General features: G+C 36.0%; 4 protein-coding genes across 5 annotated transcripts; 2 read left to right on the top strand and 2 right to left on the bottom strand.

The window, feature by feature from the left end:
• Nucleotides 1,366-10,156, top strand: LOC109714440 (DExH-box ATP-dependent RNA helicase DExH1). Of its 2 annotated transcripts, none has more exons than XM_020239071.1 (16): nucleotides 1,366-1,655; nucleotides 2,310-2,455; nucleotides 2,850-2,949; nucleotides 3,047-3,256; nucleotides 3,335-3,430; nucleotides 4,206-4,481; nucleotides 4,755-4,958; nucleotides 5,054-5,206; nucleotides 5,646-5,738; nucleotides 6,410-6,624; nucleotides 6,925-7,084; nucleotides 7,167-7,440; nucleotides 7,538-7,730; nucleotides 8,176-8,362; nucleotides 8,805-9,173; nucleotides 9,835-10,156. In XM_020239071.1, exons 1-16 carry the CDS (start codon nucleotides 1,395-1,397, stop codon nucleotides 9,964-9,966), a joined length of 3,069 nt encoding a protein of 1,022 aa, XP_020094660.1. In that variant the 5' UTR covers nucleotides 1,366-1,394; the 3' UTR covers nucleotides 9,967-10,156. The 2 variants fall into 2 exon arrangements, with proteins under 2 accessions (XP_020094660.1, XP_020094661.1); XM_020239072.1 differs by having other exon boundaries at nucleotides 1,582-1,655; nucleotides 2,846-2,949.
• Nucleotides 11,000-14,937, top strand: LOC109714443 (FBD-associated F-box protein At5g22730-like). Its single transcript, XM_020239080.1, has 3 exons — nucleotides 11,000-12,618; nucleotides 13,450-13,671; nucleotides 14,358-14,937. Exons 1-3 carry the CDS (start codon nucleotides 11,458-11,460, stop codon nucleotides 14,640-14,642), a joined length of 1,668 nt encoding a protein of 555 aa, XP_020094669.1. The 5' UTR covers nucleotides 11,000-11,457; the 3' UTR covers nucleotides 14,643-14,937.
• Nucleotides 17,420-21,530, bottom strand: LOC109714444 (cyanate hydratase). The gene is made up of 4 exons (XM_020239081.1): nucleotides 21,087-21,530; nucleotides 19,544-19,615; nucleotides 18,469-18,577; nucleotides 17,420-17,710 (listed from the first exon to the last, which is right to left on the bottom strand). The coding sequence occupies exons 1-4, from the start codon at nucleotides 21,383-21,385 to the stop codon at nucleotides 17,666-17,668; spliced, it is 525 nt and encodes a 174-aa protein (XP_020094670.1). The 5' UTR covers nucleotides 21,386-21,530; the 3' UTR covers nucleotides 17,420-17,665.
• Nucleotides 22,532-23,633, bottom strand: LOC109714462 (myb-related protein 330-like). The gene is made up of 2 exons (XM_020239101.1): nucleotides 23,322-23,633; nucleotides 22,532-23,198 (listed from the first exon to the last, which is right to left on the bottom strand). Exons 1-2 carry the CDS (start codon nucleotides 23,456-23,458, stop codon nucleotides 22,658-22,660), a joined length of 678 nt encoding a protein of 225 aa, XP_020094690.1. The 5' UTR covers nucleotides 23,459-23,633; the 3' UTR covers nucleotides 22,532-22,657.

Consider the following 26,636-nt stretch of genomic DNA (forward strand, 5'->3'; position numbering starts at 1 on the left):
TTTTGTATATAATTTAATAAAATGCTAATAAAGGAGCTGACGAAAAAAGAAAAAAAAAATCATAGGGTACTAAATTGATACACTTGAAACTATATGGTACTAAAGTGAAAAAGTGCGAAATCACAGTTACCACAGGGATGGGATTTGAAATTTATCCTCAAAATTTTTACAAAGCAAACAAATACATTGGAATAAATTTTCTACCCGACAAACAATAATAAAACTTTTTTATCGATCAAAAAATTAGGAATTATTTACTTTCTTAAAAAAATGTGGAAAAAATTTTCAAACAAAAAAAATTCATAAAGAACCTTTTTTTCTAATTTTTCGTGCATTTGGTTTGAAGAAAAAAAAGTATTTTGAACAAATTTTTTTCATATTTGATGGAAAACTAGTATTTTTATTTTTCTAATTTTTGTTAAAAAAAAAAACACTGATTTTCTATAAAATACAGAAAAAACTTTTTCATGAAAATTTATTTTTCTTAAAACCAAATGAACAAAAAATTAAAAAAATAGTTTGTCATAATTTTTTAAAAGTGTTTTTTCTGTATTTTATAGAAAATCAGTGTTTTTTTTTTTAACAAAAATTAGAAAAATAAAAATACTAGTTTTCCATCAAATATGAAAAAAATTTGTTCAAAATACTTTGTTTTCTAATATAAACATAAATAAAAAACAAAATGTATGGAGGCCTCTTTGGCCATTTTAGACCTCTAAATTGATCAGCGAAATTACAAAAATATTAATTAAGTTAAAATAATTCACTAATAAAATATAAATATTTTTATATTAAAATAATAGTTTTTTAAATAAACTTTACAGGAAGTGGATATCAATTTTTTTAAGAAAAAATCAAAATAACTTTTAAAGACTTTATAACTTACAACTGCAAATAATCATATAATATTATAAAATACATAATATCCTCAAAATTTAATTCTTTAGAATTAAACAATTCAGCCAAAATATCTAAAAATTTCATTAAAATTTATTAATAATTTCACCATTTTTAATTACTTTACTTATTTTAATAGATAAAACCAGATCAATATGCAGTTATTAACTTATAAAGTCTTTAAATTTCATAATTTTTTTTAGCTTCTTTAAATTCAAATTTTGTAAAAAATAAAGTTGGGAGTACCTCAATAAGAAAAAAGGTGAAGGCCCTAAATCATAATCGGATATAGTTGAGGGGTCTCCATTAAAATTTACTTCTATCTTAAGTGATCCGAGATCCGAAACGATCCGATCCGATCCGATAACCAGGGCAGGGCACGCGCCCCATGGTTCCCCGACCACGCCCTAGTCGAAGGCGACATAAACTGATGCGTCTCTCGCTTTATTCTTTTTCTCCCCTTCTCTCTCTCTCTCTCTCTCTCTCTCTCTCTCTCTATGCCCCTCTGTTACCTTTTGGGCTCTCCACTCTACTACGTCGTCTCCTCCAAACCCCGATTCCGCTCCCCCCTCAGAGGCTTCTTCGCTCTTCGCACCATGTCCTTTCGCCCCAACTACCAGGGCGGCCGCAGAGGCGGCGGCGGCAGGGGCGGCGGCGGCGGCGGAAGGGGAGGCGGCGGCGGCGGAAGGGGCGGCGGCGAACAGAGGTGGTGGGATCCGCAGTGGAGAGCCGAGCGCCTCCGCCAAATGGCCGGAGAGGTCTATTCTCCTCTCCCAATCTATGTGTTGTGCGATCCGTTGATTCATCGTGTTGCGATCGATGCGTTAACGTAGTATCAGTTCGTGCTTGTTCATAATTTGTTTGTGCTGTTAGTGATATAGAATCACTGGAGGTTATATTTGATGCATGAATTCGTTTGCTTTAGTCGAAGTGATGAGTTTGCCAAAAAATTTCTGGATATGCTGTTAATTTGGGTAGTGAAACTCTTTTCAAAATTTTGGTTTTCTATCACAACTACCTAGTTAAGCTTCTCGATGCACTTACACACAAACATTTCCACTGTGTTCTCACTAGTATAAAATGGGTAGTTTGTTTCCTGGCTGTGAAAGGACAAACAAATTAGTGAAAGAATTTTTTTTTTGTTTTTTTTTCGCAAGTTGTAAGCTTCATCATTGTACCAAATACAAATGAAAAATGGAAACATAAACCATTTCAGCCGTTCTCTTTTTCTTTGAGTACCAGTCGTGAAATCCGATTCTGCCTGGAACTTCAGCTCAGTCCTTTCTATCTGTCTTCTTTCTTTAGGCCTCAATTTCTTCTGAGCAAATCGATATTGTCGCTTGTTCTTTCCAACCATCTTATATGTGTATACTTTTCTGAGTGGTGCTTTCTATTTGCCGTACGGTCTCCAGGTCGAAAAGCTGGATGAGACTGAATGGTGGAACAAGATAAAGCAATTGAAAGAAGGTGGACAGCAGGAGCTGATAGTTAAGCGGAATTTTGGGCGGGATGGTCAAAATACTCTTGCAGATATGGCACAGAGACAAGGCCTCTACTTGTAAGGGTTAAATATTGTATTAGCTCGGGCTCTTTCACTTTGATCAAATCTACTTTTTTTTTGGACAATCTATCTTCTTGTTAGTATTTTTAATGATACCAGAAGCGAATCAGGGAAACCCTACCTTTTATCAAATCTGACGGCACGAAAGAATGAAGAAACTGGAATAACTCAGAAAGAGAGTTTATAAAGCTATACCGAAAGGGCAGAGGGCTTTATAGTCATATTACAGCATGAATGGCTTATTTTCTTGCATAGAATTTACATCACTAGTCTTGGTGGTATCTGTAGTGGAATTAATCTTCTTTTTTGTTTTTTTGAGAAACTGGATTAGTTATGCTTTAACCTAATAAAATTTTCCTTTCTTTTGTTTTACTTATTCGGGGGAAGATAGTCATGCGTACAACAAAGGGAAGACGCTTGTTTTCAGCAAAGTGCCACTGCCAGACTACAGGGCTGATCTTGATGAACGGCACGGATCAACGCAGAAAGAGGTGCTTTATGATACGAATGATAGGTCACGTACATATGCATGGCATACATATGCTTGTCCGGTGGCGCTTATCTTGTTTTATTTCACACTTCTTGCAGATTAAGATGTCGACAGAGACTGAAAGAAGAGTTGAAAATCTTCTGACTAGATCAAAAGAAGCATTGACAATAAACGATTCTGCTGGCCCATCTGCTCCCTCAGGAAAACAGTCTTTTCCTGGCACATCTACCACTGAATCTGACTCAACATCAAAAGTTGATAAGCAGAGGTTCAGTGCCCAGCTTAGGGACCTCCAGAACTCAAAGAAGGTACTTTTGGAAGCTACTGTCTTTCTATATTGTGTTGTACACATTGTTCATAATTGATTTGCTCTTTGTGTGTAATAGGCATCACCAAGTGCAAGGGCAATGCAGTCCTTTAGAGAAAAGTTACCTGCGTACAGAGTAAAAGATGACTTTTTGAAAGCTGTGGCAGCCAATCAGGTATAGTGCTCTCTGACCAGTGCTCACTTTGTAACCTTGAAGGGCTGCAGTAGTGTTAAATTGTTCATGTCATTTTAATTATGTTTGCTTCTCTATCATCTTTTTGCATCACTTTTATATTTAAATCTACAGCAAGCTACTTTCTGTGCTCCTTTATGTCATCATTCGTGAAACTTTTATGGTGCTATTACTGTTTCTATTTTGTCTTCCACTAGTTATGGCAATGCAAACTGTGTATACCTGTTTTAGAGCTTCAGTCAAACTAAAACTAATCCTGATCGGTAAATTTCGTTTCTACTTTATTTGTCTATTGCTTTATGAAAGATATTGCAGAACTGTCCTCATGAGAAATTAGTAGTAGCAAGAAGAAAGTAACAAGGGAAAGGAAGGAAAGCAATTTTTCTTTTTTATTAGACTTTTGAAATTTGCTATTTTCATGAAGTCTTTCATGTATGGTTGAAAAAACAGCTTGTTTCTATCTTTTCCTGTCGCTACTGGTTGGAAGTAAAGTGGTAAAGAAGGTCTTTGGTGGTGCAATGCCATTGCAATACTAAAATTTTCTTTTGAATTGCCACATTTACTTGTGTCCATTATTGGCATATCTATTTGTAGTATCTTATTCTGGTGCTCTTTGAGTAGCTATTAGTCTTATGCATAGATTACTTGAGTTATTTACATTATTTTCTTTTTAATCAGTGTCCAATTCTCTATGGTTGCTTTGTTGTATCTTTTGGTGGAAAATTTTCTGTATGTAACTTGAACCCTGACACTGTAGGTACTGGTCATTTCTGGTGAAACGGGTTGTGGCAAAACTACACAGTTACCCCAATTCATATTGGAGGAGGAGATAGAGAATCTTCGTGGAGCTGATTGCAGCATAATATGTACTCAGCCTCGCCGTATATCAGCGATTTCTGTTGCAGCACGAATAGCTTCTGAAAGGGGTGAAAATCTTGGAGAAACTGTGGGCTACCAGATCCGCTTGGAAGCAAAACGTTCTGCACAAACACGACTTTTGTTCTGCACAACTGGAGTATTGCTTCGGAGGCTGGTGCGTGGCTGTACCTTTTCATTGGATTTTTTGGAGACATCTATACCATATTCATACTTTTATCTCTTTCCATCTTTGGATTCATTGGCCAACCAGTTTGTTGTGTTTCATATATTTCATAACTCTAGTTTCCTCCCATTCTAATTTTTCCAATTTATCCTTTGATTTTCTGTGATGAGGTTATAAAGATAGTATATTTCACATTTACAATGCTGCTTCCTACTTCCTATGTTAATCTACTTTTGACTGCTCAAATTAGTTTGTAAATGACAGGTCCAGGAGCCAGATTTAAGCGGTGTAAGCCATTTACTAGTGGATGAAATTCATGAGAGGGGCATGAACGAGGACTTCCTCATCATTATCTTGCGTGACCTCCTGCCACAACGCCCGGACCTTCGTCTTATATTGATGAGTGCAACTATAAATGCAGACCTCTTCTCTAAGTACTTTGGGAACGCTCCAATTATCCATATTCCGGTATCTGGCATATGAATTCTGCATAAATGGAGGATACTCTTCCTGTAATATTTGCCTGAATCTGATCTCATTTTATCTCCTTTTTGCTTATGCAGGGGTTTACTTTTCCTGTAGCTGAACTGTTTCTAGAAGATGTTCTAGAAAAAACTCGGTACAAGATTAATTCAGAATTTGATGATTATCGAGGGAGCTCAAGAAGAAGAAGACAGCAGTCAACAAAAAGCGACCCATTGACTGAAATATTTGAGGCAAGACTTGCCACATATTTTAATATTCTTTTCAAATTGCAGGCTGAACAATTTACTTTTGTGTTTCAGAAGTTAGTTGTTTCTTATGTTGGTCAAATTTACTTTTTGTGCAAAAATATTGGTAGATAGTACTATTGACTGAGTTATCATCCTCTACACTGGTGGCGTGATTGATTTTAGAAAGCCTACATGTCACAGGATTGCTCTCTACTAATACCAAGTTTTCTCTATGGAAGGCTAGTTTTGATTCCATAAAATGCTTATTCTTTCTTTACTTGTCAGAAAGTCATTGTATATTGTCATTCTCATATTTTTTTCTCAGTTTTCACAACTCTTGCCTTGTGATGTTGGAGATATTTCTAACATAAAATACAAATTATGTTATCTAATATCTTTGACTGTGTGTTGATCATATTCTTTTTATGTTATATTTTTCTAGGATGTTGATATTGATAGCCAGTACAAGAGCTATAGCACTTCTACAAGGCAATCTCTTGAAGCTTGGTCTGGCACTCAACTAGATTTAGGACTTGTAAGTAACTAAAAATATGTTGAATAATTTGTCAAGTTTCTTGATTTATGTTGCTTGTCCTGCAGTTTTGTTGACTTTATTCCGTTTAGTTAGTTGATTATCATGCTGAAGGCTGCCAATTTATTCTCTAATTATAATAGAGCATCTGAAAAAATAATTTTTAAGCGAAAATAATACAAAGGCCATTCTGAAGATTTTAGTGGTTGTTTTATTGGTTAGAAAAGCTTTTATGAGGTGTTCTGCGTCATATACCGTGCTTTAGTTAATGATACTCTGAGAAGTCCCTTCGAAAGAAAAAGGTATTGAAATATGCAAAGCTGTTCAAGTCTCTATAAAGTATTCACGTTGCTTCATATGCATAAAATAAAAGAAAAGAGCCTACTGCATTTCCGCAGTCTATAAACTTGTATCTAAATTCACTGACAGCATGCTATAAGCATCGGCACAGCATTGTTGTCACCGAATCTATTCTTTGCATGGTAGCAGAAAGCCAGCAATTAAACAGTTCCATTTGAAGGAAAAAAACATAGCTATTTTACATTAATATACCTTCCTATGTTTAATTTACCAGAGAATCTTGCTGAAGTGTCTAATTTCTGGCTTAGCTAGTCATTGAGTTACTTGATGTTGCATCCAACTGATATTTGTTGGCTCTTTATGTGCACATTTAGGTGGAAAGTACAATCGAGCACATCTGTCGCCATGAAGGGGACGGTGCAATCCTCGTGTTTCTCACAGGTTGGGATGAAATCTCTAAGCTTCTTGACAAGATTAAGGAAAACAATTTCCTTGGAAATTCTAGCAAATTTCTAGTCCTTCCTTTGCATGGGTCCATGCCAACTGTCAATCAGCGGGAGATTTTTGATAGACCACCAAGTAATATGAGGCAAGTGTGTGTGTGTGTGTGTGGGCCTTTTTTTTTCCCTTTTCCTCTTTGTTTTTCTTTTCTTTTGCAGATGAGTTGTTAGTAATGATGCTCTAAGGGAGCATTATGTTATTAGACTGGCCAATCTTTTCTTCCATATAGTTTCGCGTGCCAATAATGCATCTCATTTGCTTTACTTTTTTTTTGGGGGGCACTTTTTCTATATGAATGCTGTTTGTGTTTATGGTCTTTCCCGACGTAATCCTCTTTAAAAGTTGATTCCTATGATGACTCATTTTTTTTCTATTTTCATAATTGCAGAAAAATTGTGCTTGCTACGAATATTGCAGAAAGTAGTATTACTATTGATGATGTTGTGTACGTTATTGACTGTGGAAAGGCAAAGGAAACGAGTTATGATGCCCTAAATAAGCTGGCATGCTTGTTACCATCATGGATATCCAAAGCTTCTGCACATCAGGTATATTAACTTGTGGAAATCTCAGTACTTGTTTAAGCATCAAGAGTAACTCGATCTTCTGATGATGGATCTCCTTATACAGAGGAGGGGCCGTGCTGGGCGTGTTCAACCAGGTGTTTGCTACAGATTATACCCAAAAGTTATTCACGATGCCATGCCGCAATATCAATTGCCTGAAATTCTTCGAACTCCTTTGCAAGAATTATGCCTTAATATTAAAAGCTTACAACTCGGAGCAGTTGCGTCCTTTTTAGCGAAGGCCCTCCAACCTCCTGACCCGCTTGCTGTTAAAAATGCAATTGAACTTCTCAAAACTATCGGGGTACTAGATGACATGGAGGAACTTACTCCTCTTGGTGTGTATAAGATTCTCGCTTATTTCATTTTCTAGCAAAGAAATGCTTTTACTACTGTGTTTGAATACTGGTTCCTTGCAATTTCCAACTTATACAGGTCGACATCTCTGCACGCTGCCTTTGGATCCAAATATCGGAAAGATGCTACTTATGGGATGTATTTTTCAGTGTTTAGGTCCGGCTTTGACAATTGCTGCTGCTCTCGCACATAGAGACCCATTTGTTCTGCCAATAAATAGGAAAGAAGAAGCTGACGCTGCAAAAAGATCGTTTGCTGATGATTCCTACAGGTAACTTCATTTCTTCATGTATGCTTTTACTCTTTTTGAGGATTATCCGCCTCCAAACTGACCAAAATTCTAGCTTAGTATAATATTAGTTCCTCTCATATTACATGTTTTTCTTCCCCACCAGATATTGATTTGCAATCTCCCTCGCCCCTTCCTCATTGTATGTAATCTATTGATATGTGGTGCTATAATTAGAGCACTTCGTTAAGCTGGTTTTACATTTTCAGAGTTAAAAAAAAAAAGTGATTCTTTTATGTATATGTCATTAAGACATGTAATGGAATGAATCGCAAAGAGTAATTTCACAACACATTTCAAAGGCACTCTGCTGTGGATGGATCTCTCTACATATTCTGCTGATGGTACCCTGAAATGCTCAATTTTCTGCCTGAATATGTGCAGTGATATTACAATAATCGACACTTAACCCCTTTTTTTTTTGCAGTGATCATATTGCTCTTTTAAAGGCTTTTGAAGCTTGGAAGGATGCAAAACGTAGTGGAAGAGATCGTGCTTTTTGTTGGCAAAACTTTTTATCCCCCATAACACTCCAGATGATGGACGACATGAGAAATCAGTTTATTGATCTATTATCCGACATTGGTTTTGTGAACAAGGCTAGAGGACTTAAGGTGTGTCTTTAACTTGGTTCTCTATTTTATGTTTAGGTACAGCCGTACAGGTGCTATTCTTATTGCATGTGTGAACAATTGTAAATTTTCAATTTGCAGATAAAGAATTTGATGGTTCCTACCCTTCGCATAGCCTAAAACCAACAATATTATCTGCTGTAGCACTGGCTTTAGTTGCTCATTATTTTTAGTGTCCTTTGTTTCAATATTTAAAAAACTGCCAAAAAAAAAGAGTCTTAAACCTGAAACTTTTCGTGGATCATATTGCCATGCAATGTAAGTGCAAGTCTTCTTGCAGACTGAAAATTTAATTCTTAGCTGCTTGAACTGTTAAATGTGTGGGCCATTTCTGTATTCACTCTATTTTATCAGCTTTTGGTGTTTTTTGGTAATTTGGACTCCAAAACTATTTTCTTTTTCTGACATATACTCTTGATTTCAGGATTATAATCATTATGGAAATGATTTAGAAATGGTATGTGCCGTCCTATGTGCTGGGCTATACCCTAATGTGATCCAGTGCAAAAGAAGGGGGAAGAGGACAGCTTTCTACAGTAAAGAAGTTGGAAAAGTCGACATTCACCCATCATCTGTGAATGCCGGGGTCCACGAATTTCCTTTGCCATACATGGTTTATAGTGAGAAGGTGAAGACTGCAAGCATTTATATCAGAGACTCTACTAATATTTCAGATTACGCTTTGCTACTTTTTGGCGGCGCACTTATTCCGAGCAAAACTGGGGATGGCATCGAGATGTTAGGTGGCTACCTTCATTTCTCTGCGCCGAAGAGTGTTATACAACTCATTCAGGTATAGCACAAACTTCGTTTACTCTGTTACTGTTTTCTGGTTTCCTACGGGTAATTAGAATTTAGGATCAAGACGCGAAGGTGGTTCGTGTAAACAAGCCATTTTCCCGAGGAGACCCACATAATAGACATTCAAAATTTGGTCCCGTAAGTTTGATCTAGATTAGTACTCAAGCTTTCAATAGTGATGATTTAGTCCTCCGTTTACTCTATCCTCTGAAAAGGTGTCGTGCCAGCATTGCCATCAGACTTGATCTCATAAAATTGGAAAACTGGGAAGCAATTGAGAAAGGCTCAAACATTAGAGATAAAATTGAATTGGTCAAGTTTCAGTGTTAAACTGAAATTCTATGGATGAACTCGAGATTGGGATTGGGATTGGAAGGCAGGTGCTAAATTATTGCAAGTGAAACTCCTTAACTACGAAATTGAACTCAAGATCGAACTCGAGATTGGGATTGGATTTATAATTAACACTGTTTTCCCTCAGGTTGTAGCTGAACATGATAATGATCTGATAGGGATCTAGTTGTGCAATTTAGTCAGTAATAGCCACATAATTCTGAGTCTGTTTCTTTTGCTGACGAACAATTAACATATTCTAAATCTGTTTTCTGATTCCTGAACTAAACTAAAATTCTGCCAAACTAAAATTCTGGCAGAGGTTGAGAGGGGAATTGGACAAGCTCCTCCAGAGGAAAATCGTTGAGCCAGGACTCGACATCCCCGCGGAGGGAAAGGATGTTGTTGCTGCAGCTGTGGAATTGTTGCATAGCCAGAACATTTACCACTAAAACCATCGAGAATTCAAATTTTTTTTTTTCAGAGGACTATTTATACAAGCTTCAGTGAATTTTTGTGCCATGCATCAATTGTTGTACAAAGTTTGATTTTTCGTTTTTCTTTCTTTGATTTACGCATGCAAATGAAACAGCAAGGTTAAGTGGTCAAGATTAACAACAAAGAAATTAGTTTAGTTTGATACATTCTTAATGAACAATTTATGTCCCCAAATTAGTGCTTTATAGAGATAGAGATTGTGGTTAGCATAACTATGGAGATCTACAAAATCTTGATCGGGTCTCTTGAATTCTCGCTCTCAAAAAAGAAAAAAGTTCCCTAAAATGTCTCTCTGTTCACAATGCTGTTAGGAGGGACTTTTGTTTATAAAATAATCATCTAAAATTTTATAATTTGAGAAATAATTTTATCAAATTTGTATTGAAACGCGGCGAATCATTCACCGTATTCTAAAAGTCCCTAAAAGTCTTTAAGATCTTTTAATGACCGTTTTGTTAAAATTATACATAGATTATACGGGAAATAAAAAAGTGAGGTTGCTAGGATTGTGTGTGGCATATTAGAATTTTTGTTTGATTGTTAAAATTGTATGGATAGATTATTAAATTTTTTTTAATTGTTAGAATTATATGGATATATTATTAGGATTTTTAAATTGTTAAGATTATATATGATGCTTGATTATTACGATTGTACGGATAGATTATTAGGATCTTTTTGATTGTTAAAATTGTATGTATAAATTATTAGAATTTTCAGGTTGTTAAGATTATATGTTATTTGTTGAAAAATTTATATGGTTGTTAGTATTATAGAAAAAAATAATAAACAAGTGAAAGATAGTCAATGATTCACCGCTTTTCTGAGAAATTAGAAAAGCGGTGAATCTTTGTGAAGGCAATGAACTGTTCACCGTCTTTAAGAGATTAGTTTTTTTAAATATAATTTTGGCAAGGTTATTTTGCAAATAATAAAATTTTAAAAAGTTATTATATAAAAAAGTCCGTTAGGAGCGGGGCAAATGTGACTTATTCAGATAAAATTTATCAGATTTTTTTTTAAAGTAATTTTTTCGTTGAATCCAAAACTTTTTTTTTTTTTCCCTTTTTGAAGAGAAGAATCCATAAAATTAAAGCGTGTTCGATAACTTTACACTAGAATAGATTAGATCTAAGTCGGTTACAAATAACGTTAATTAGTAATTAGATAATTTAGAATATTATAAGATTGTTGGAAGTTGTAATATTAAACTCTTTTGAATAATTCTAATCTATGTTATAGATTATATCAAATAATATAATTTAAATAATTTAAAAATTTATACTAGTTATATTAGAACATTTCCTAATTAGATTTAGATTCCATGCATGGGAACGGCGAAACAGACTCAAATTATTATTATGTTTTAAGAACTTATATATGCAAAGCAGCTAAAGCGAGCATCAATCTTCCTCTCCCGAGTCCTGCTTAAGCCAACAACGACAATGGCGAAGCGCCCACTGTCTCCCTGTCCGAAGGAGAGCCCAACGACGACGACGGCGAAGCGCCTTCGTCTCCGCAGTAGCAGCGAAGAAGAAGATGGCGGCGGTGCTGCCGACCGCATCAGCGCCCTCCCCGACGCCGTCCTGCAGCGCATCCTCTCCCTCCTCCCCATCTCCGCCGCCGCCCGCACCTCCGCCCTCTCCCGCCGCTGGCGCCTCCTCTGGACCGCCGTCCCCTCCCTCAACCTCCACCACCACCACCACCCCCCCGCCGCCGACAGCAGTAGCTCCTACCACCGCTTCGTCCTCTCCATGCTCTCCGCCCTCCTCCGCCGCTCCTCCTCCGACGCCGTCTGCTCCCTCCGGTTCCTCGCCGACCATCCTCACATCGCCGACGCCGCCGGCTACTCCTCCTCCTCCTTTCCGTGCTGCGCCGCCGATGAGATTGCCGCCTTCGCCCTGCGGAGCGGCGCGCAGGAGCTCTCCCTCGACTTCAAGATCTCCTCGCGGGATTCGATCACGGACATCACCGAATGCCTCGAGGACAAGGAAGTCGGCGAGACGTACAGCTACAAACTCCTGCACCGGCTGCCGCCGAGCCTGCTCAAGCTCTCGCCGTCGCTGCGCGTGCTGCGGCTGAAGGACTGCAGGATCCGCGTCCCCTCCGCCGCTGCCGCCGGCGGCGGCCTGCTGGCGCCGCAGCTGGAGACGCTATGGCTGACGAGGGTCTACCCGGCGGAAGGCGGCGACGGCCGTATCCAGCCGCTGCTCGACGGGCTGGTCGCCGGCTGCCCGAAGCTCGAGAGCTTGGGGCTGGAGGGCTACCCGATGGGCTGGCAGCGGAACGCGGTCGAATTCGTCGTCCCGCCGAGCGAGGATCTGACGCTGAGCTGCCGGCAGCTGATCCACCTGACCGTCAGGTGCTGCCACTGCTTCCGGTCGGTGCAGGTCGACGCGCCGCGCCTCGAATCCCTGCAGTTCGTGGGGGAGGTGCCTCCGGGCTACCGGTTCGTTCTGGTCGGCTCGCCCGGCCTCGTGCGTGCGGAAGTCGTGTACTGCTACTGCCCCAACAGATACGTTTTCGACGCGGAGGAAAGGCGGAATGGACTACTGCAGAAGCTTAGCCACGTGCAGTCCCTAAGCATTCAATCTCGAACCCCCATGGTACGTACGATCGATACTAGAGTTTTTTTATCTATCTATCTACCTAGCTAGTATTCGAGAGCAGCGATTTCAATTTGTTGGATTGTCATATTGTTTATTTTACTAGTTTTTTTGGTTCGTCTTTGTCTTGATAGATCGGATCGGATGCGAAAAGAACTACCAGAGTCCTCTTTTATATCCGCACTTTAAAACTGCGAAGTTCCGAAAATTTAGAATTTAGGTGGGGACTTAGAACTTAGGTAGAAAACCTCATGCAAAGAGAGCTACCAGAGTCCTCGATAACTTAGAACCTAGGTGGAAAGACTTATAACTTTGTAAAAAGCCCAGGCGCGAAAAGGGTTATCGGAGTCGATAGACGTGGAGAGAATGGAAATTAAGAGGAAAGGAGTCCTTATTTATAGATCATTCAAGCGATAATAATAGGAATATCTCTTTCTTAGTTAATAAAAAACATATAATTCATCCTTATCTTTAACATATTAGAGTAAATAACAATCCACAACTCATGTGGATAAGGATAAAACAGAATCGGCCAATGTGAACATACCATATGGCAACACAGTTACGCGTTATCAATTTCGAGACCGCTTGAAAACTAGACGAAATTTGGCACTAGATGAAATTTGGTTCGCAACTCTGATCAAGTTTAACGAAGCTTGTCGTTGATTCAAAAGCCCTATTATTGAAAATGATACAGAAATAAACGGACCCGTTCTCTTGAAAATACTTTTGGAAGTGTTCCTTTGCAAGAATCAAATCAATCTTCATCAGTCATGCATATGTAGACTAGTGTTGGTGGTGTTGTTAATCTTTTATGTGTTGAATGAATAGGATTATCTGGTTTCAAGAAGAGTAGGGGATAAGACCCCTCCCATATATCGCCAACTTAGGACCTTGGAGCTGCAAGGCACTTTCCCTTCATTTTATTTGGAGGATGATGCGAGTATCAGTTACATATTGAGCTTCCTTGGAGAAATGCCCATACTGGAGCATCTCACTCTAGGATTAAGCAGCAAGATTTGGCCAATCGATTCGAGTGATGAGACAAACGAGGTATCGTATCACCTGAATTTGCATTCCCTTTTCTTTTTGGCATTGATAGGATAATTTTTTAATCATTTCTCACTTATATATGTTGCTGTTCTAATCTATAATATTACTATTACTTACTGGATAGAAATAAACGAGGCTGTTTACTTCTACATTATATTCAACAACCGATTCGGTGATTGGCAAATTTAATAACTCTTCGATGTCATTTACTCAATCTTCAAGTAAAACTGATAACTTTTAATGGCTAATACAAGATGAGTTTAACAACACTTGATCACTAGACAAATAATATTGTGAGATTATGAGATTCGGTTTCTAGAACGTTTAAATAATCTAAATCTTATTTAACGGAGTTGAACGCTCATTTTTTTTAAGAAAAAAAATAGAAGCATGCCTCGAATTACTTTTCTAGGAACCTGAATGCCCATATAAAGGAATGTGAATATATTTGCATAAAAACAAGATAAATAAATATTTTTGAAGATTCTTCTAGTACCATGCTAAGGTGCCTAAGTACTTGTTATTGATTCTAAATGCATTTGGTATAATTCTATCATGTGACATCAAAAAACTAGTGTTTCTCTCTTCTCTTTTTTTATCTTTTTAATGAAATTTGTTGCTCATGTCTTAAACACATCTGGTTTTATGACTTAAATCTCTCTTTTGTTGTTGTTTGTTGTTGGTAGTTGTTTGTTTTGAAGAAACATTTCTGGGATGAAGAATGTGAAGTTCCAGAGCTGGAAGGGGTTACTGTCAATTGCTTACAACATTCTCTAAAAACCATAAAGATTACGGAGTTCTACGAAATGGAGATTCACATTACTCTGGTTAAGTATTTACTTCGAAATGCATTCAAATTAGAGGAGATGTGGGTTCGCGGTGGCCCGGCACTTTATGCGGACCATTTAAGGATCCAGCAGGAGCTACTAAAGTTAAGAGCAGATTCAAGCACTAAGATTACTTTGATATAACTTCCCTCCATTGTTGCATTATCTGTCTTTTTTGTTTTAATTACTAATTAAAACCCATCAACATTAGAGGTTTCAAGTTCTATGTATTGATGAATGTACAGTCTGATTTCAGCAGTTTTTGACCTGGGCTGCCTGGATTGAGGACTTCTATTTTTTTTTATGGTATTTCTGGGCCATCTTCACGAGTGACAACAGAGAGGATATTATCCGAAAATATTCGTATTTATATTGAATATTATTTGTATCTGAATAAAATATTTGGATCTGGTTGGATATAGATGCGAGTATAGTTTTATATAGAGAGTTCCGGATATCGCAAAAAAATGATATGGATATTGATTTCTGAATTTTTTAGTAGTATTATGTTTTAATATTAATAAATAATATTTATAATATTAAATCTGAATCCTAATTCCACTAATACTCTACTCCTAGTATTCTAATAATTTTTTTTTATTGACTGTTCCTAGTGCAAGTAGTAAAGAGATTGATGATTAGTACATGAGGTCTTGAGTTCGAATACTAGTTGATTTATATTTTTAGTTAAGTTTATTTCTAATAAAGAAATAAACAAGAGGTGGTATAGGCATGCTACCTATCTCTCAATATATATATATATATATATATATATATATATATATATAGCCAAATATAGGCCTCTATAATCTAGAAATTTGATNTTCAACCCTAGGGGGACCACTCAACTCTAACTGACTAATATCATCTTGACCCTACAAGTTTTCATCCAAGGATTAAAAACTTGATAGCAAAAAGAGGGTTTTACTATTAATAGTATTCCAGCCTAATTCTATATATATATTGAGTTGGACTGGGCTACTATTAGTAGCAAAATTTCATTATTGCTATCAGTTTTTTAGCCTTTGGATCAACTTTTTTCATTATTTCTAACCATTGGATTAAATACTATAACCCAGTGGGGACCACTCAACCCTAGGGGGACCACTCAACTCTAACCGACTAATATCATTCTGATCCTACAATTTTTCATCTAAGGGTTAAAAACTTGATAGCAAAAAAAGCGTTTTACTATTAATAGTATTCCGGCCTAATTCTATATATATATATATATATATATATATATATATTTATAGGCTAGGGCTACTATAACTCTTATGAGTATAGAGCACTTTGTACTCATAAGTTATTTTCAATAATGGAGCTTCCGAATCGACGAATCCTAGGGGTATGTTTTAGAAATGTAAATGACAAATTATGCCTAGTTTGATGCTGATTCTGAACTAAAATATTTTTTTAAAAAAAACCCTTTTTTCCACTGCATTTGGTGTTTTTATCATGTGATATGCATAATATAATTAGCCAAAACTTTCACCAGCAAAGTAGTGTTTCATTTATTTTATGCAGTATATTAGTGGTGTATTAAACATATCTAGTTTGTGAATTGTGACTGGAATTTCTTTTTTTTCTTTTTTTCTTTTTTGTTTTGAAGAAATGCTTCTGGGATAAAGAACTTGACATTCCAAAGCTCAAGGGGGCTTCTGTCAATTGCTTAAAATATTATCTGAAAACTGTAAAGATTTTGGACTTTAAGAAATTGAGCTTCGTGTTGCTCTGGTTAAGTATTTACTTCGAAATGCATTGATATTGGAGGAGATTTACGTTCGCGGTCCGCCGGCACTTTACGCAGACCACTTACGGATCCACCGAGAGATACTGAAGTTGCGAGTGAATCTGAAAACCAGGGTGACTATGATATAAATGTTTCTGGATCATTGATTAGGATGGTGATGATCTTGATCTGCATCAGTTGCATTATCTGTCATTTCGCCTTTTTTCTTGCGTTTTTTTTTTTTATGAACGTGTAAAATTCATATCGATCTTATAAGATTAGAAGTTTCAAATTCTATACATGCATTGAAGGTATAGTTTGATTTCCTCAGTTATTTAAACTGTATGAATCCACTTATATATTCACACTCCCAGTGCATACTTCTGCTCCGCGGTGTGTTAGGATCAATGCATCTTAACAATCAAGAGAGAGTATTAGGCCTCCGCGCTCCTAAACCGTTTTTGATAATAGAGTTTCTGAATCGATGATCGGCTCTGTTATACTTGATCTGGTATATTTGAACTATCTAGAAAATAAATTTTGCGATTTTTCGATATCATTTATCTAGTGATCGAAAGGGTTCAAAATCAATAATTTTTAATGGTTGATGTATATCATTTGTAAGTTTAACAGTATAGAAGTATTCAAATCGGATGAAATTTTAATAAAAAATTTTTAAGATTTTTATTTTCAGCTATTGATTTTGAACCCATTCAATCGCTAGGTAAATAATATTGAAAAATCGCAAAATTTATTTTCTAAATACTTTAAACACACTAGATCAAATTTAATGGAGCCGATCATTGATTCAGAAATTTTATCATCGAAAACGGCTTAGGAGGACGGAAGCATACAAAACCTACTCTCTCTCTCTCTCTCTCTCTCTCTCTCTATATATATATATATATAGTCTGGTTATAGTACTTGTAAAAGCATTTGTAAATTTTTTACCATTAGATCCACCTTTTTTATCATTTCCACCCGTTAGATTATACTATTCAACTAACCACCACTCAACTCTAAAAATCTCACATCATCCTAACCGCACATCCTTAATCCAATGATAAAAAATCTACAAACATCAATAACTTGATACTTTTAAGGTATAAGAGCTCAATTCTATATTTATATGTAGGTAATTTTATGACAGGCGTAAAACATGACCTCGTGCTGAGGACACCAGCCAGCAAAAGCTCCGAAAGAGCAATGGACATAGTTTAATAACATATCCGAAAGTTTTACATTTCATTGACAATTACCATAGTTTCATACAGGCTGTATAAAATTATAAACTGTTCAAATAGCTCTATATATGAAATTGTTCACTGCTTGATAACTATATTCACGACTTTTTATCTGAATCATCTCCTACATAGACACTTAAAACAGATACAAGCATTAGACGGCATTCGCTATGCTCCAGGTGCTCATCGGTTCATGAGGCTTGATGCCTCAATCGTGAAACCATATGCTCCGACCTCTGCGTACGAAGTGAAAAACCATATATCAACAATTAGAAGTGCTGCAATAACTAAATCAAATGATAGATTTGAAAGATTGTATCCGTGGGGAATAGACGAAAAATGACCAGAATCACTTGAGAGGACTATAAAAACCTAAGAGGCCACCAACCAAGAAATATATTGAGTTCACGGTCGGCAAATATACTTAGCTTTTTCGTTAGCAAAACAAAGATGTCAAACAGAATGTTTTTTAAGCCTTTTAACAGGACTGTAATCATAACGATTCTCCAGGCTGAATGAAAACTCTGAACATTTAGCCCTTGCTGAGAATTAATTATAATGTTACACTCTAGCTAAATATCTACATTTGTGGTCCAGATACCAAGCAGTTTTAAATTTTTTTTTTATTCCCCCGACACATTTATAAAAGGGTTAATTACATATTTGGTCTTCAAAGTTTGACCAGGATTTGGAATTACTCCTTGATAGTTTCAATTGTTATATTCCTAGAATTTGTTCTGCACAAGAATGGAAGTCCTTCCGCTAGTCAACTGTCCAAAAAAGTGTTTTGCTATCACCATGGATAGACTTTCATTTTGTCAAATTGGAATTCCGAGGATGATTAAAAAATGAGGTTATACTTTAGGATGAAATTCAAATGGAGATGAAATTTCAGAATTCAGGGTAATATGCATTTATAGCCGAGTCTGCCTATATTTTGTGTATCAATGAATGTGATGGGAGATGGGATGATTAATGAAAGAAGATGCTTTACCTGCTCGCTGTAAGGCAGATACTTGCCATCAAATGTAATGACCACACGGTCCTTTCCGTCAACACCTTGAACCTTGTCAACTGAGCAGTAGAAATCTATGGCCGACATACTGCGAAATGAAAATACAAGAGATTATATTTCAAAGAGTGCTGAAAAACTGATTTAGATTTGGTCATTACGAAGAAATTAATCCAATTGATGGATCTTCAATCCTCGAAATAGTAACTAATATATGTTAATACAGATTTTATAACCTCAAAACAAGAGATTTTTCTTAAAATTATATAATCAACCATACAATCAAGTGTGTACTAGAATCTAAGAAAAGTTTAAATTTATAAAAATTTGGTAAGATTCACACTTGAGAAAAATATATTTTGGTTAAATATGTACTCTAATGTTCTATATCAACATTAGCCTTGTCTATTTTCGATCTGTGCATTCTATCAGATCTTTTAGCGTATAGCAGTTACGTAATGTTTCTACAGTGCTATTTAGATACACGAGTAGACAATCTCCAAACTAGAAGAGCATATACAGATAATAGTAGTATATAGAATATCTGTATGATCAATAGAATCAATCTTTAGTGCCGGTTATCATTGAATTTGAACCGTCATAAATGGTCGAAAAGAGTTAACAATTCTCTGCGACTCATCCATACAAATATAGACATACCAATATCTGTATATAAATAGAAATAACATGTGATTATGTGTGGAGAAAAGCCATTTTTCTTAGTGCATTAATAGATAGTGGTTCTTAAAATTACATATGTATTTAGCTAATTAATAAGCTTATTGTATGAATTATTAATTTTTCCTTCATTTTGTAATTACTGTCTTGGTAAGAAAAAGGTTTCAAAGGTTGTTGAAAAATTAGTAGAAAAATGAAAACTAGACTGCATAAAACAGATTGCACGGTAGAATTACTTTATTTAGCAAAAAAAAAAATACAAGGAGTCTATGCCAAAATTCTCTGGAAATCCATTACCAGCCATAAGTACGAGCAAAAAAAATTCTAAAGTTTCTTAAAAAGAAGTTCAAAATAAAAGCGTAAATTTTAGGCTACTTACATGCCATCACCAAACTCCTCATTGATGATTTCTTTGATGCTCTCTCCAAAATGCATAACAGCTTCATTTATCCTGTGCATTTCACATATCGACAAAAAAAAAGTTACAGGGAGAATGTACGAACCCTGCACAATTAAGCAGATTTTTGGTACATTATTGCCCTGAAAAGGACAACGAACGAAATCTGATAAGCACTGGGCAAGAGCAGGGTAAGCTATGCAGTGAAATATTACGTATTTTATTCCTGGATTACAAATTCCTTCGCTAAATCTTCAAATATTACTTAAAATCAAGAAACAACATATGCCCAAACAATCAACCAATAATCAACATAACTGTAATTCATATGAGATAAGAGAGAAACAATCTTCTGTTAAACTGACAGTGGATAACTGGAACGAAAATTCCTCGAAAGGCTACAACATAAAAGGTGATGTCTAGTGGTAGCCTAAAAACTCATTGAAGGAGAAGGACATAAAAAAAAACTCCAGAATACTAAACAAAAACAACAAAATCTATCAATTTCCTGCCTCAATAATCAAACATAAGCAACCAAAAGATCCGACAATGAGGAAAAGAAATTGAATTATAGAGAATAAGGATTAGAATTGGAGGTACTATCAGCTGATGCCAAGCAGTAAACTAGAAACCTACAGCAGAAGAAATCATGATATAATTTGGCTGCAACCCTAAAATTCTCATCATACGAAACAATACCAAACAAATATATAACCAACAAAAACAATAGAAAATGAAGAGAAGTAGAATGAGATAATAAAGATTATAATTAGAACGGAAAATAAAAGTCCCAAATTTGCAACAAATAGCAGAAGAGGAAACAAAGAGGTAATCCGTTCCAACCCTAAACCTCATCATACCAACCATGACCAATGAAATCCATCAATATCACCTCAATACTCAAACATAACCAACCAAAAGCTCTGATAATGAAGAAAAGAAGAAGAATTAGAAATCAAGGATTAGAATTAGAAGCCTAAACCTCCTCATACCAACAACAACATCGAAATCCGTCGATTTCACCCTCAGCACTCAACCATAACCAATCGAAAGCTCTGATAATAAGAAGGAAAAGTAAGATTAGAGATTGAGGCTTAGAACTAGAACCCTAATCCTCACCATACTAACCAGCACCGGCGAAATCCGTCAATATCGCCCTCAATACTCAAACACAACCAACCAAAAGCTCGGATAATGAGGAAAAGAACCCTAAACCTCATCATACGGAACAACACCAATGAAGTCCACCAATTTCACTCTCAACATTCACGCACAACCAATCAAAAGCTCCGATAACAAGGAGGAGAAGTAGGATTAGAGATCTAGGGTTAAAATTAGAACACTAAAGCTCATCATACTGAACAACACCAATGAAACCCACCAACTTCACCCTCAATACGCAAAGACGACCGATCAAAATCTCCAAGAACAAGAATTAGAATGAGAACCCTAAACCTCATCGTGGCAACCAACACTCGAGAACAACAACGAACAGAGAGATCTAGGGTTGGGAGGAGTTCCGAACCGGTAGATGGCGGGCTCCTGGAGGATGTCGGGGTGGTAGGATCGGAAGGGCGGGGCCATCATGAGGTCGAGGAGGTCGTCGGAGAGGGCGGGGAGGGAGCGGCGGAGGGCGGGGGCGGTGTCGGGCTTGAGCTGGGCTTGGCGGCGGAGGAGCTGCGCCACGTACACGTTGGTGAGCCCCGTCTCCGCCGCGATCTCCGCGTAGCTCTTCCCCGCCGCCGCCTTCGCCGCCATCAGCCGCCGCACCACCGCCGCCCTCTCTCCGCCTCCGCCTCCGCCTCCGCCGCCGAGGGGCTCCATGTGCTCGCGCCGTGCGCGCCCTTGCCCACCAGGTGCTCGACGAATGGCCCCAGAGGAAGTAGAAGGGTCAAACAAGTGTCGGAGAGAGAGAGAGAGAGAGAGAGAGAGAGAGAGAGAGATTTGGGGACGGCGTAGAGTTGCTGCGGCGTTGGTATTATTTTTTTATTATTATTTATTATTATTTATTATTTATTATTATAATTTTGTGATTTGTTATATTATTGTGGGCCCCGCGGCAAATGGCGATCTCGGTCCACGTCATTCCTAGCGTCTTGTGCACGCAAACCACACAAAAACAAAATACAAAAAACAAAAAACTATTTGCACACTCATACTTGGTTCCCACTCCAAATACTTATTTTAATTATTTAGTTCGCCCTAATTTATTTTTAATTAAAATTTTAAAAATTTAAATTATCGTAATTGACTTCGAGAAGTTAATTACAAAATAAATTAAATTTTAATTCACTAAGCATTTATTTTTTACCAAACATATAATAATACTGAGAGAACTTTAATTTCACAATTATAAACTAGATAGTAGAAACTAAAATGACCTTGAGAAACAAGTATTATGGAGTTTTTATGATTGCAATAAAAAAGATTTTATTAAATTTGCTTGAAACCCCCCTCGTTAAAGGCTATTATGAAATAGCCCCCTTAATCTATTGAGACCTCCTCGATATTAATTTTTCAAAATTAAGTATTTTTAATAAAAAAATTAAAAATTTTATCAAATTTTATGGGTGATTTCACAAAATTTAATGAGTTTAATTACTCCTTAGCAAATAAAATTAGGTAAATTAATGGTTAACAATTAATAGAGTCGTTAAATGTACTAAAATTCTTAACTTTTAATTAAAAATAAAAACTCAAACAAAACATTAACTAATAAAAAAAAATAGTTGAGGGAACCATTGAGGGGTCTCTGTATATTTTTACGAAAGACTTCTAATCGGGTTCGGTTCGAACCTGATCGAACCGGAGTCGAGCCGGTTCGCCCGATTTGCAATTTGGGTTGGGTGCGATCCATTGTGATTAATTTTAATTTGGGTTCGGTCATGGTTCGATACCAAATCCAATTAGAAATATGTAAAACATAATCAAATCTAAAATATATTATATTGTGCCAATACTGATGAGCTTATAATATAGGATAACCTCGTTACACTATTAACCAAAAAAAAAAAGAAAAAAAAAGAAAAAAAAAAGAAAGAAAGAAAGAGGAGATTTAATTCGAAATTCTTTTACATGCACTTTTTCCGTCACCGGTCACCACCATGGTTCGTCGGATAACAACATATCGCTGCTGTTGATGTCCTCCAAACCGTCGATAATCGACGAAGAGTACGAATAATCGATTACAAGATCACGAGGCGGCGACATAACACACCAATCGACTAGCTCGTTAAACTCCGGTGGTCGACACTCAGTATTCACCAGCGCGCTCGCGCCAGCATCAGCAACCAGATTCTCGGAAGCGACATTCGCCGAGCTCGACGAGGACTCGGAGATCAACTCACCACTACTTGATGATGTTAGCAACTTCGTCTTCTGAGCGGATTCATCGGTATCGAGTTTGGACCCTAGGCCGTCGGAAGTCGACGGCTTTCGTGAGAAGCTGAGGTGATCGGGCTTTTGCGTCTCTGTCGACGACGGAGTGATCGGAGCAGAAGGGAGTCGATCGGGCTTCGGACGGAGGGTGAGCATTTTGTTCTTCGACGACACGACCTTCTTGCTAAGCTTGCAGTTCCAGTAGTTCTTGATGGACAAATCAGTTCTTCCAGGAAGTTGCGCGGCAATTACAGACCAACTAGGCGCGAAAAAGATGCGAAAATAATCGTTACTGATTTTTGCAAGGGTAATTTTGTAAAAAATTTATGTATTTTATTAAGAAAAAAAAGAAATTAAATAAAGTAAAAGAGTGAATGAGCACCATCTTCCTTTCTGGTTGTACAGACTGGAAATGATCCTATCTTCTTCTTCAGTGAAGCCGCCAATCTTGAGGCCGGGCCGGAGGTAATTGAGCCACCGCGAACGGCAGCTCCGGCCGCACCGGTTCAATCCTAGCATTAAAAATAACAAGTATCATGCAGCTACAAATAAATTAACCAGCCTAATTAACAAAAATAAATAAATATATGTTTACTAGTAGAAGAGATTAAGGGATTATTAGGTAATCAAAAGCATTACACTAGAAAAGTAGGAGTCGTAGAGACGATTTTTAATGACCGTCTCTAGACCGTCGGTATAGACACTGTCTCTATAATACTGAGGCTGGTTGGCCAACTGTTTGGAGTATTTAGAGGTGATCCTGTAGAGACGGTTTAGACCGTCCCAACAAACTTATTTATTAAATTTTATTAATTTTCTTTTTTCTTTCATTCATTCATTTAGCAATAGTAACTGCGGGCAAAGACATGCTATTTTATAGAGACAGTTTGAACCACCTTTATGTAAAACATATTATAAAATATTTATTAAAACACTTAGTTTAGCCTGCAGTTATGAGTAAAAAAATAAAAATTTATTGAAAATCAAATTATCATAAACATTAATACAAACTAGAGAAATATTAAAAAGCAAAAAATAATCCTGATGATAACTTATCATTTGCAAATAAAAAAATATAGAAGCAAAACAATTTTTGAAGGGATATAATACGTTGTTATGCTTATACTTAAGAAATAATTGTTTTAATTTCCAAAAGAACCAATAATAATAATAATAATGTTGCATATATACCTCTTAGTCTCCCAAAGCAAGCAAAATAAAAAAAAAAACATATATATATATATATATATATATATATATATAGAGTCCGGCTGGATTACTATCAATAGTATTAAGGATTTGGTGCTATCGAGTTTTCTATCGTCAGATTTAACTCTTTGATTATTTTTATCCATTGGATTATACTATTCAACCAACAACTTACTCAACTCTAAGGACTCCACATCATCCTAACCGTACATTTCTTCATCCAAGAGCCAAAAACTTAATAGCACCAAGTCCTTGGTGCTATTGATAGCATTCCAGTCTAGTTATATATATATAGTCCAGCTATGGTACCAAGCACTTGGTGCTAGTAAGTTTTTTACCGTTAGATCTATTTCTCGGATCATTTTCAACCATTAGATTATACTATTCAACCAACCACCCACTCAATCCTAGGGAGCCCACATCATCCTAACCGTATATTTCTTAATCCAATGGCTAAAAATCTACAAGCACCAATAACTTGGTACTTTTAAAAATATAGGAGCTCAATTATATATATATATATATATAGCTAGGCTGGTATACTATCGATAGCACAGAGGCCTTCGTGCTACCAAGTTGTTTTCAATGATGCGGCTTCCAAATCGACGATCGGCTCCGTTAGACTTGATCTACACTATTAAAAGTATTTGAAAATTAAATTTTATAATTTTTTCACATCATTTGGCTAGTGATCAAAAGGTCTCAAAATTGACAATTTTAATGGTAGATTTGATGTGTTTGTGAATTTAACGGTGTAAAACAATCCAAATTGGATGAAATTTTAATAGAAAATTCTTTTCACTATTTAGAGTAAGATCAGTACCTCTGATTTTAAATTCAAGTCCTTTATCATCATTTTTTATGAAATTTTTATTTTCAGCCGTTCATTTTTAGACTACTTGTTTGATAGGTAAATGATGCCGAAAAATTATGAAATTTAATTTTCAAATACTTTCAATAATATAGATCAAGTCTAAGGGAGCCGATCGTCGATTTGGAAGCCGCATCATTGAAAACAATTTGGTAGCACGGAGGCCTCCGTGCTACCGATAATATACCAGCCTAGCTCTCTCTATATATATATATACACCCACACGTAGTGATCGAAGTACTCATGTATTATGATCCAAACAAACATAGATATGTTTTATAGAATGATTAAAAATAATCTCAATATATATTATTTGATATATATAAATCTTCTTTGTTAACAATAAGGTTCGTAATTTAGAGACGAAGCGATCGAAGAAGAAACCTGAATTATTAGCTACCGATTGCCAACTACTACCGACCCCGTGTTTTTCGATGTAGTCTACAAGGATAGCGTCTTCCTGAAGACTCCATTTTCCATTTCTCATGTTCGGCTTGTTAATAATTAATAGAAACTTATTAAGAAACTAAAAAGGAGAATAAGAGGAACATAGAGAAAATTAATGAAATTTCATAACTATATATATAAATTGATAGGGTGAGGAGAGAATCTACTAGGGCTTGTGAAATTGTGATAAAAAAGCTATTTTTATCAAGTACATCATGCTTTTTTACTCTATCATTGCAATTAATTTGTCTATTGTGCTTAGCTTGATTTGTTCTAGTTGTACCAAACTTTGTTGGATTAAATCACATGTGATGAAACAAAGGTGTCACATATATGTGTCCTTCGGCATTTACTTTATCACTAATTGTCTTTTATAGAACATATGGAAAGAAAATAAATTACTCAAAGATTCTAAATAAGAAAACATTTTTTTTTCATTTATTATTTTTTTTGGGGAACTATATATTGAACATCTCTTCTCTATTGATATGTTGAAGTAGTTGATGATATTTTTATATAAATTGTATTTATTTTTGAATGGTGATAATTAGAAATCAAAGTGACTTTATTGAGAATAATGTTATGTCATAATAAGTACAAGATTGTCTTAAAAAAATTTGTTCATATTATCCTGCTCTAATCTCTATTGCTTATGTAGCCACAAATAGAGTAGAAAAATATATATATGTGTCCACAAAATTGTTCTAATTTAGTTAATACATATAATTAACATGAAAGAATATATAGTAGGAAATAATGAATTTATAAACAGGTTTGATTTAAAAATATTCTTAGTTACATCAATGATCAAACCTATAACCATATTAAGTTGGTCCTCTGTCACATCAAGTTACCAATTTTTATCTATATTTTAAAATTTGCACATATGTTTTGAATAAGCTGTAGTTTAGAAATACCAACAGAATTTATGTAACGATCTAGTCCACTAACACTAATAATGTGTTAGATTCAAACCGCCAGTCGCAAATACTTAAGCTTAATTGGTATTATATTCTAGAGTCTCTGATCTTTATATTTCTAATTAGGCTAAATTACAAAAAATCTCTCAGTCAATACTTGATTTTTTTACTTTCTCCCATGTCATTCAAAAATATATATTTTGTCTCCTTAAAAAATAAAAAATGTTAACTTTGATCCTCGCCGTCAGTG

This window comes from Ananas comosus, linkage group 8 (genome assembly GCF_001540865.1).
Source record: "Ananas comosus cultivar F153 linkage group 8, ASM154086v1, whole genome shotgun sequence".
Taxonomy (NCBI): domain Eukaryota; kingdom Viridiplantae; phylum Streptophyta; class Magnoliopsida; order Poales; family Bromeliaceae; genus Ananas; species Ananas comosus.

What these genes read in the sequence shown, in the direction of transcription:
- LOC109714440 (XM_020239071.1), top strand. Translation starts at nt 1,395, where the DNA reads ATGCCCCTCTGTTACCTTTTGGGCTCTCCACTCTACTACGTCGTCTCC. An exon ending in TCCGCCAAATGGCCGGAGAG is followed by an intron (nt 1,656 to 2,309) that starts GTCTATTCTCCT and finishes TACGGTCTCCAG; the next exon opens with GTCGAAAAGCTGGATGAGAC. An exon ending in ACAAGGCTAGAGGACTTAAG is followed by an intron (nt 8,363 to 8,804) that starts GTGTGTCTTTAA and finishes TCTTGATTTCAG; the next exon opens with GATTATAATCATTATGGAAA.
- LOC109714443 (XM_020239080.1), top strand. Translation starts at nt 11,458, where the DNA reads ATGGCGAAGCGCCCACTGTCTCCCTGTCCGAAGGAGAGCCCAACGACG. An exon ending in TTCAATCTCGAACCCCCATG is followed by an intron (nt 12,619 to 13,449) that starts GTACGTACGATC and finishes TTGAATGAATAG; the next exon opens with GATTATCTGGTTTCAAGAAG. An exon ending in CGAGTGATGAGACAAACGAG is followed by an intron (nt 13,672 to 14,357) that starts GTATCGTATCAC and finishes TGTTGTTGGTAG; the next exon opens with TTGTTTGTTTTGAAGAAACA.
- LOC109714444 (XM_020239081.1), bottom strand. Translation starts at nt 21,385, where the DNA reads ATGGAGCCCCTCGGCGGCGGAGGCGGAGGCGGAGGCGGAGAGAGGGCG. An exon ending in CAGGAGCCCGCCATCTACCG is followed by an intron (nt 19,616 to 21,086) that starts GTTCGGAACTCC and finishes TGAAATGCACAG; the next exon opens with GATAAATGAAGCTGTTATGC. An exon ending in GAGGAGTTTGGTGATGGCAT is followed by an intron (nt 18,578 to 19,543) that starts GTAAGTAGCCTA and finishes TTCATTTCGCAG; the next exon opens with TATGTCGGCCATAGATTTCT.
- LOC109714462 (XM_020239101.1), bottom strand. Translation starts at nt 23,458, where the DNA reads ATGCTAGGATTGAACCGGTGCGGCCGGAGCTGCCGTTCGCGGTGGCTC. An exon ending in TACAACCAGAAAGGAAGATG is followed by an intron (nt 23,199 to 23,321) that starts GTGCTCATTCAC and finishes TTTCGCGCCTAG; the next exon opens with TTGGTCTGTAATTGCCGCGC.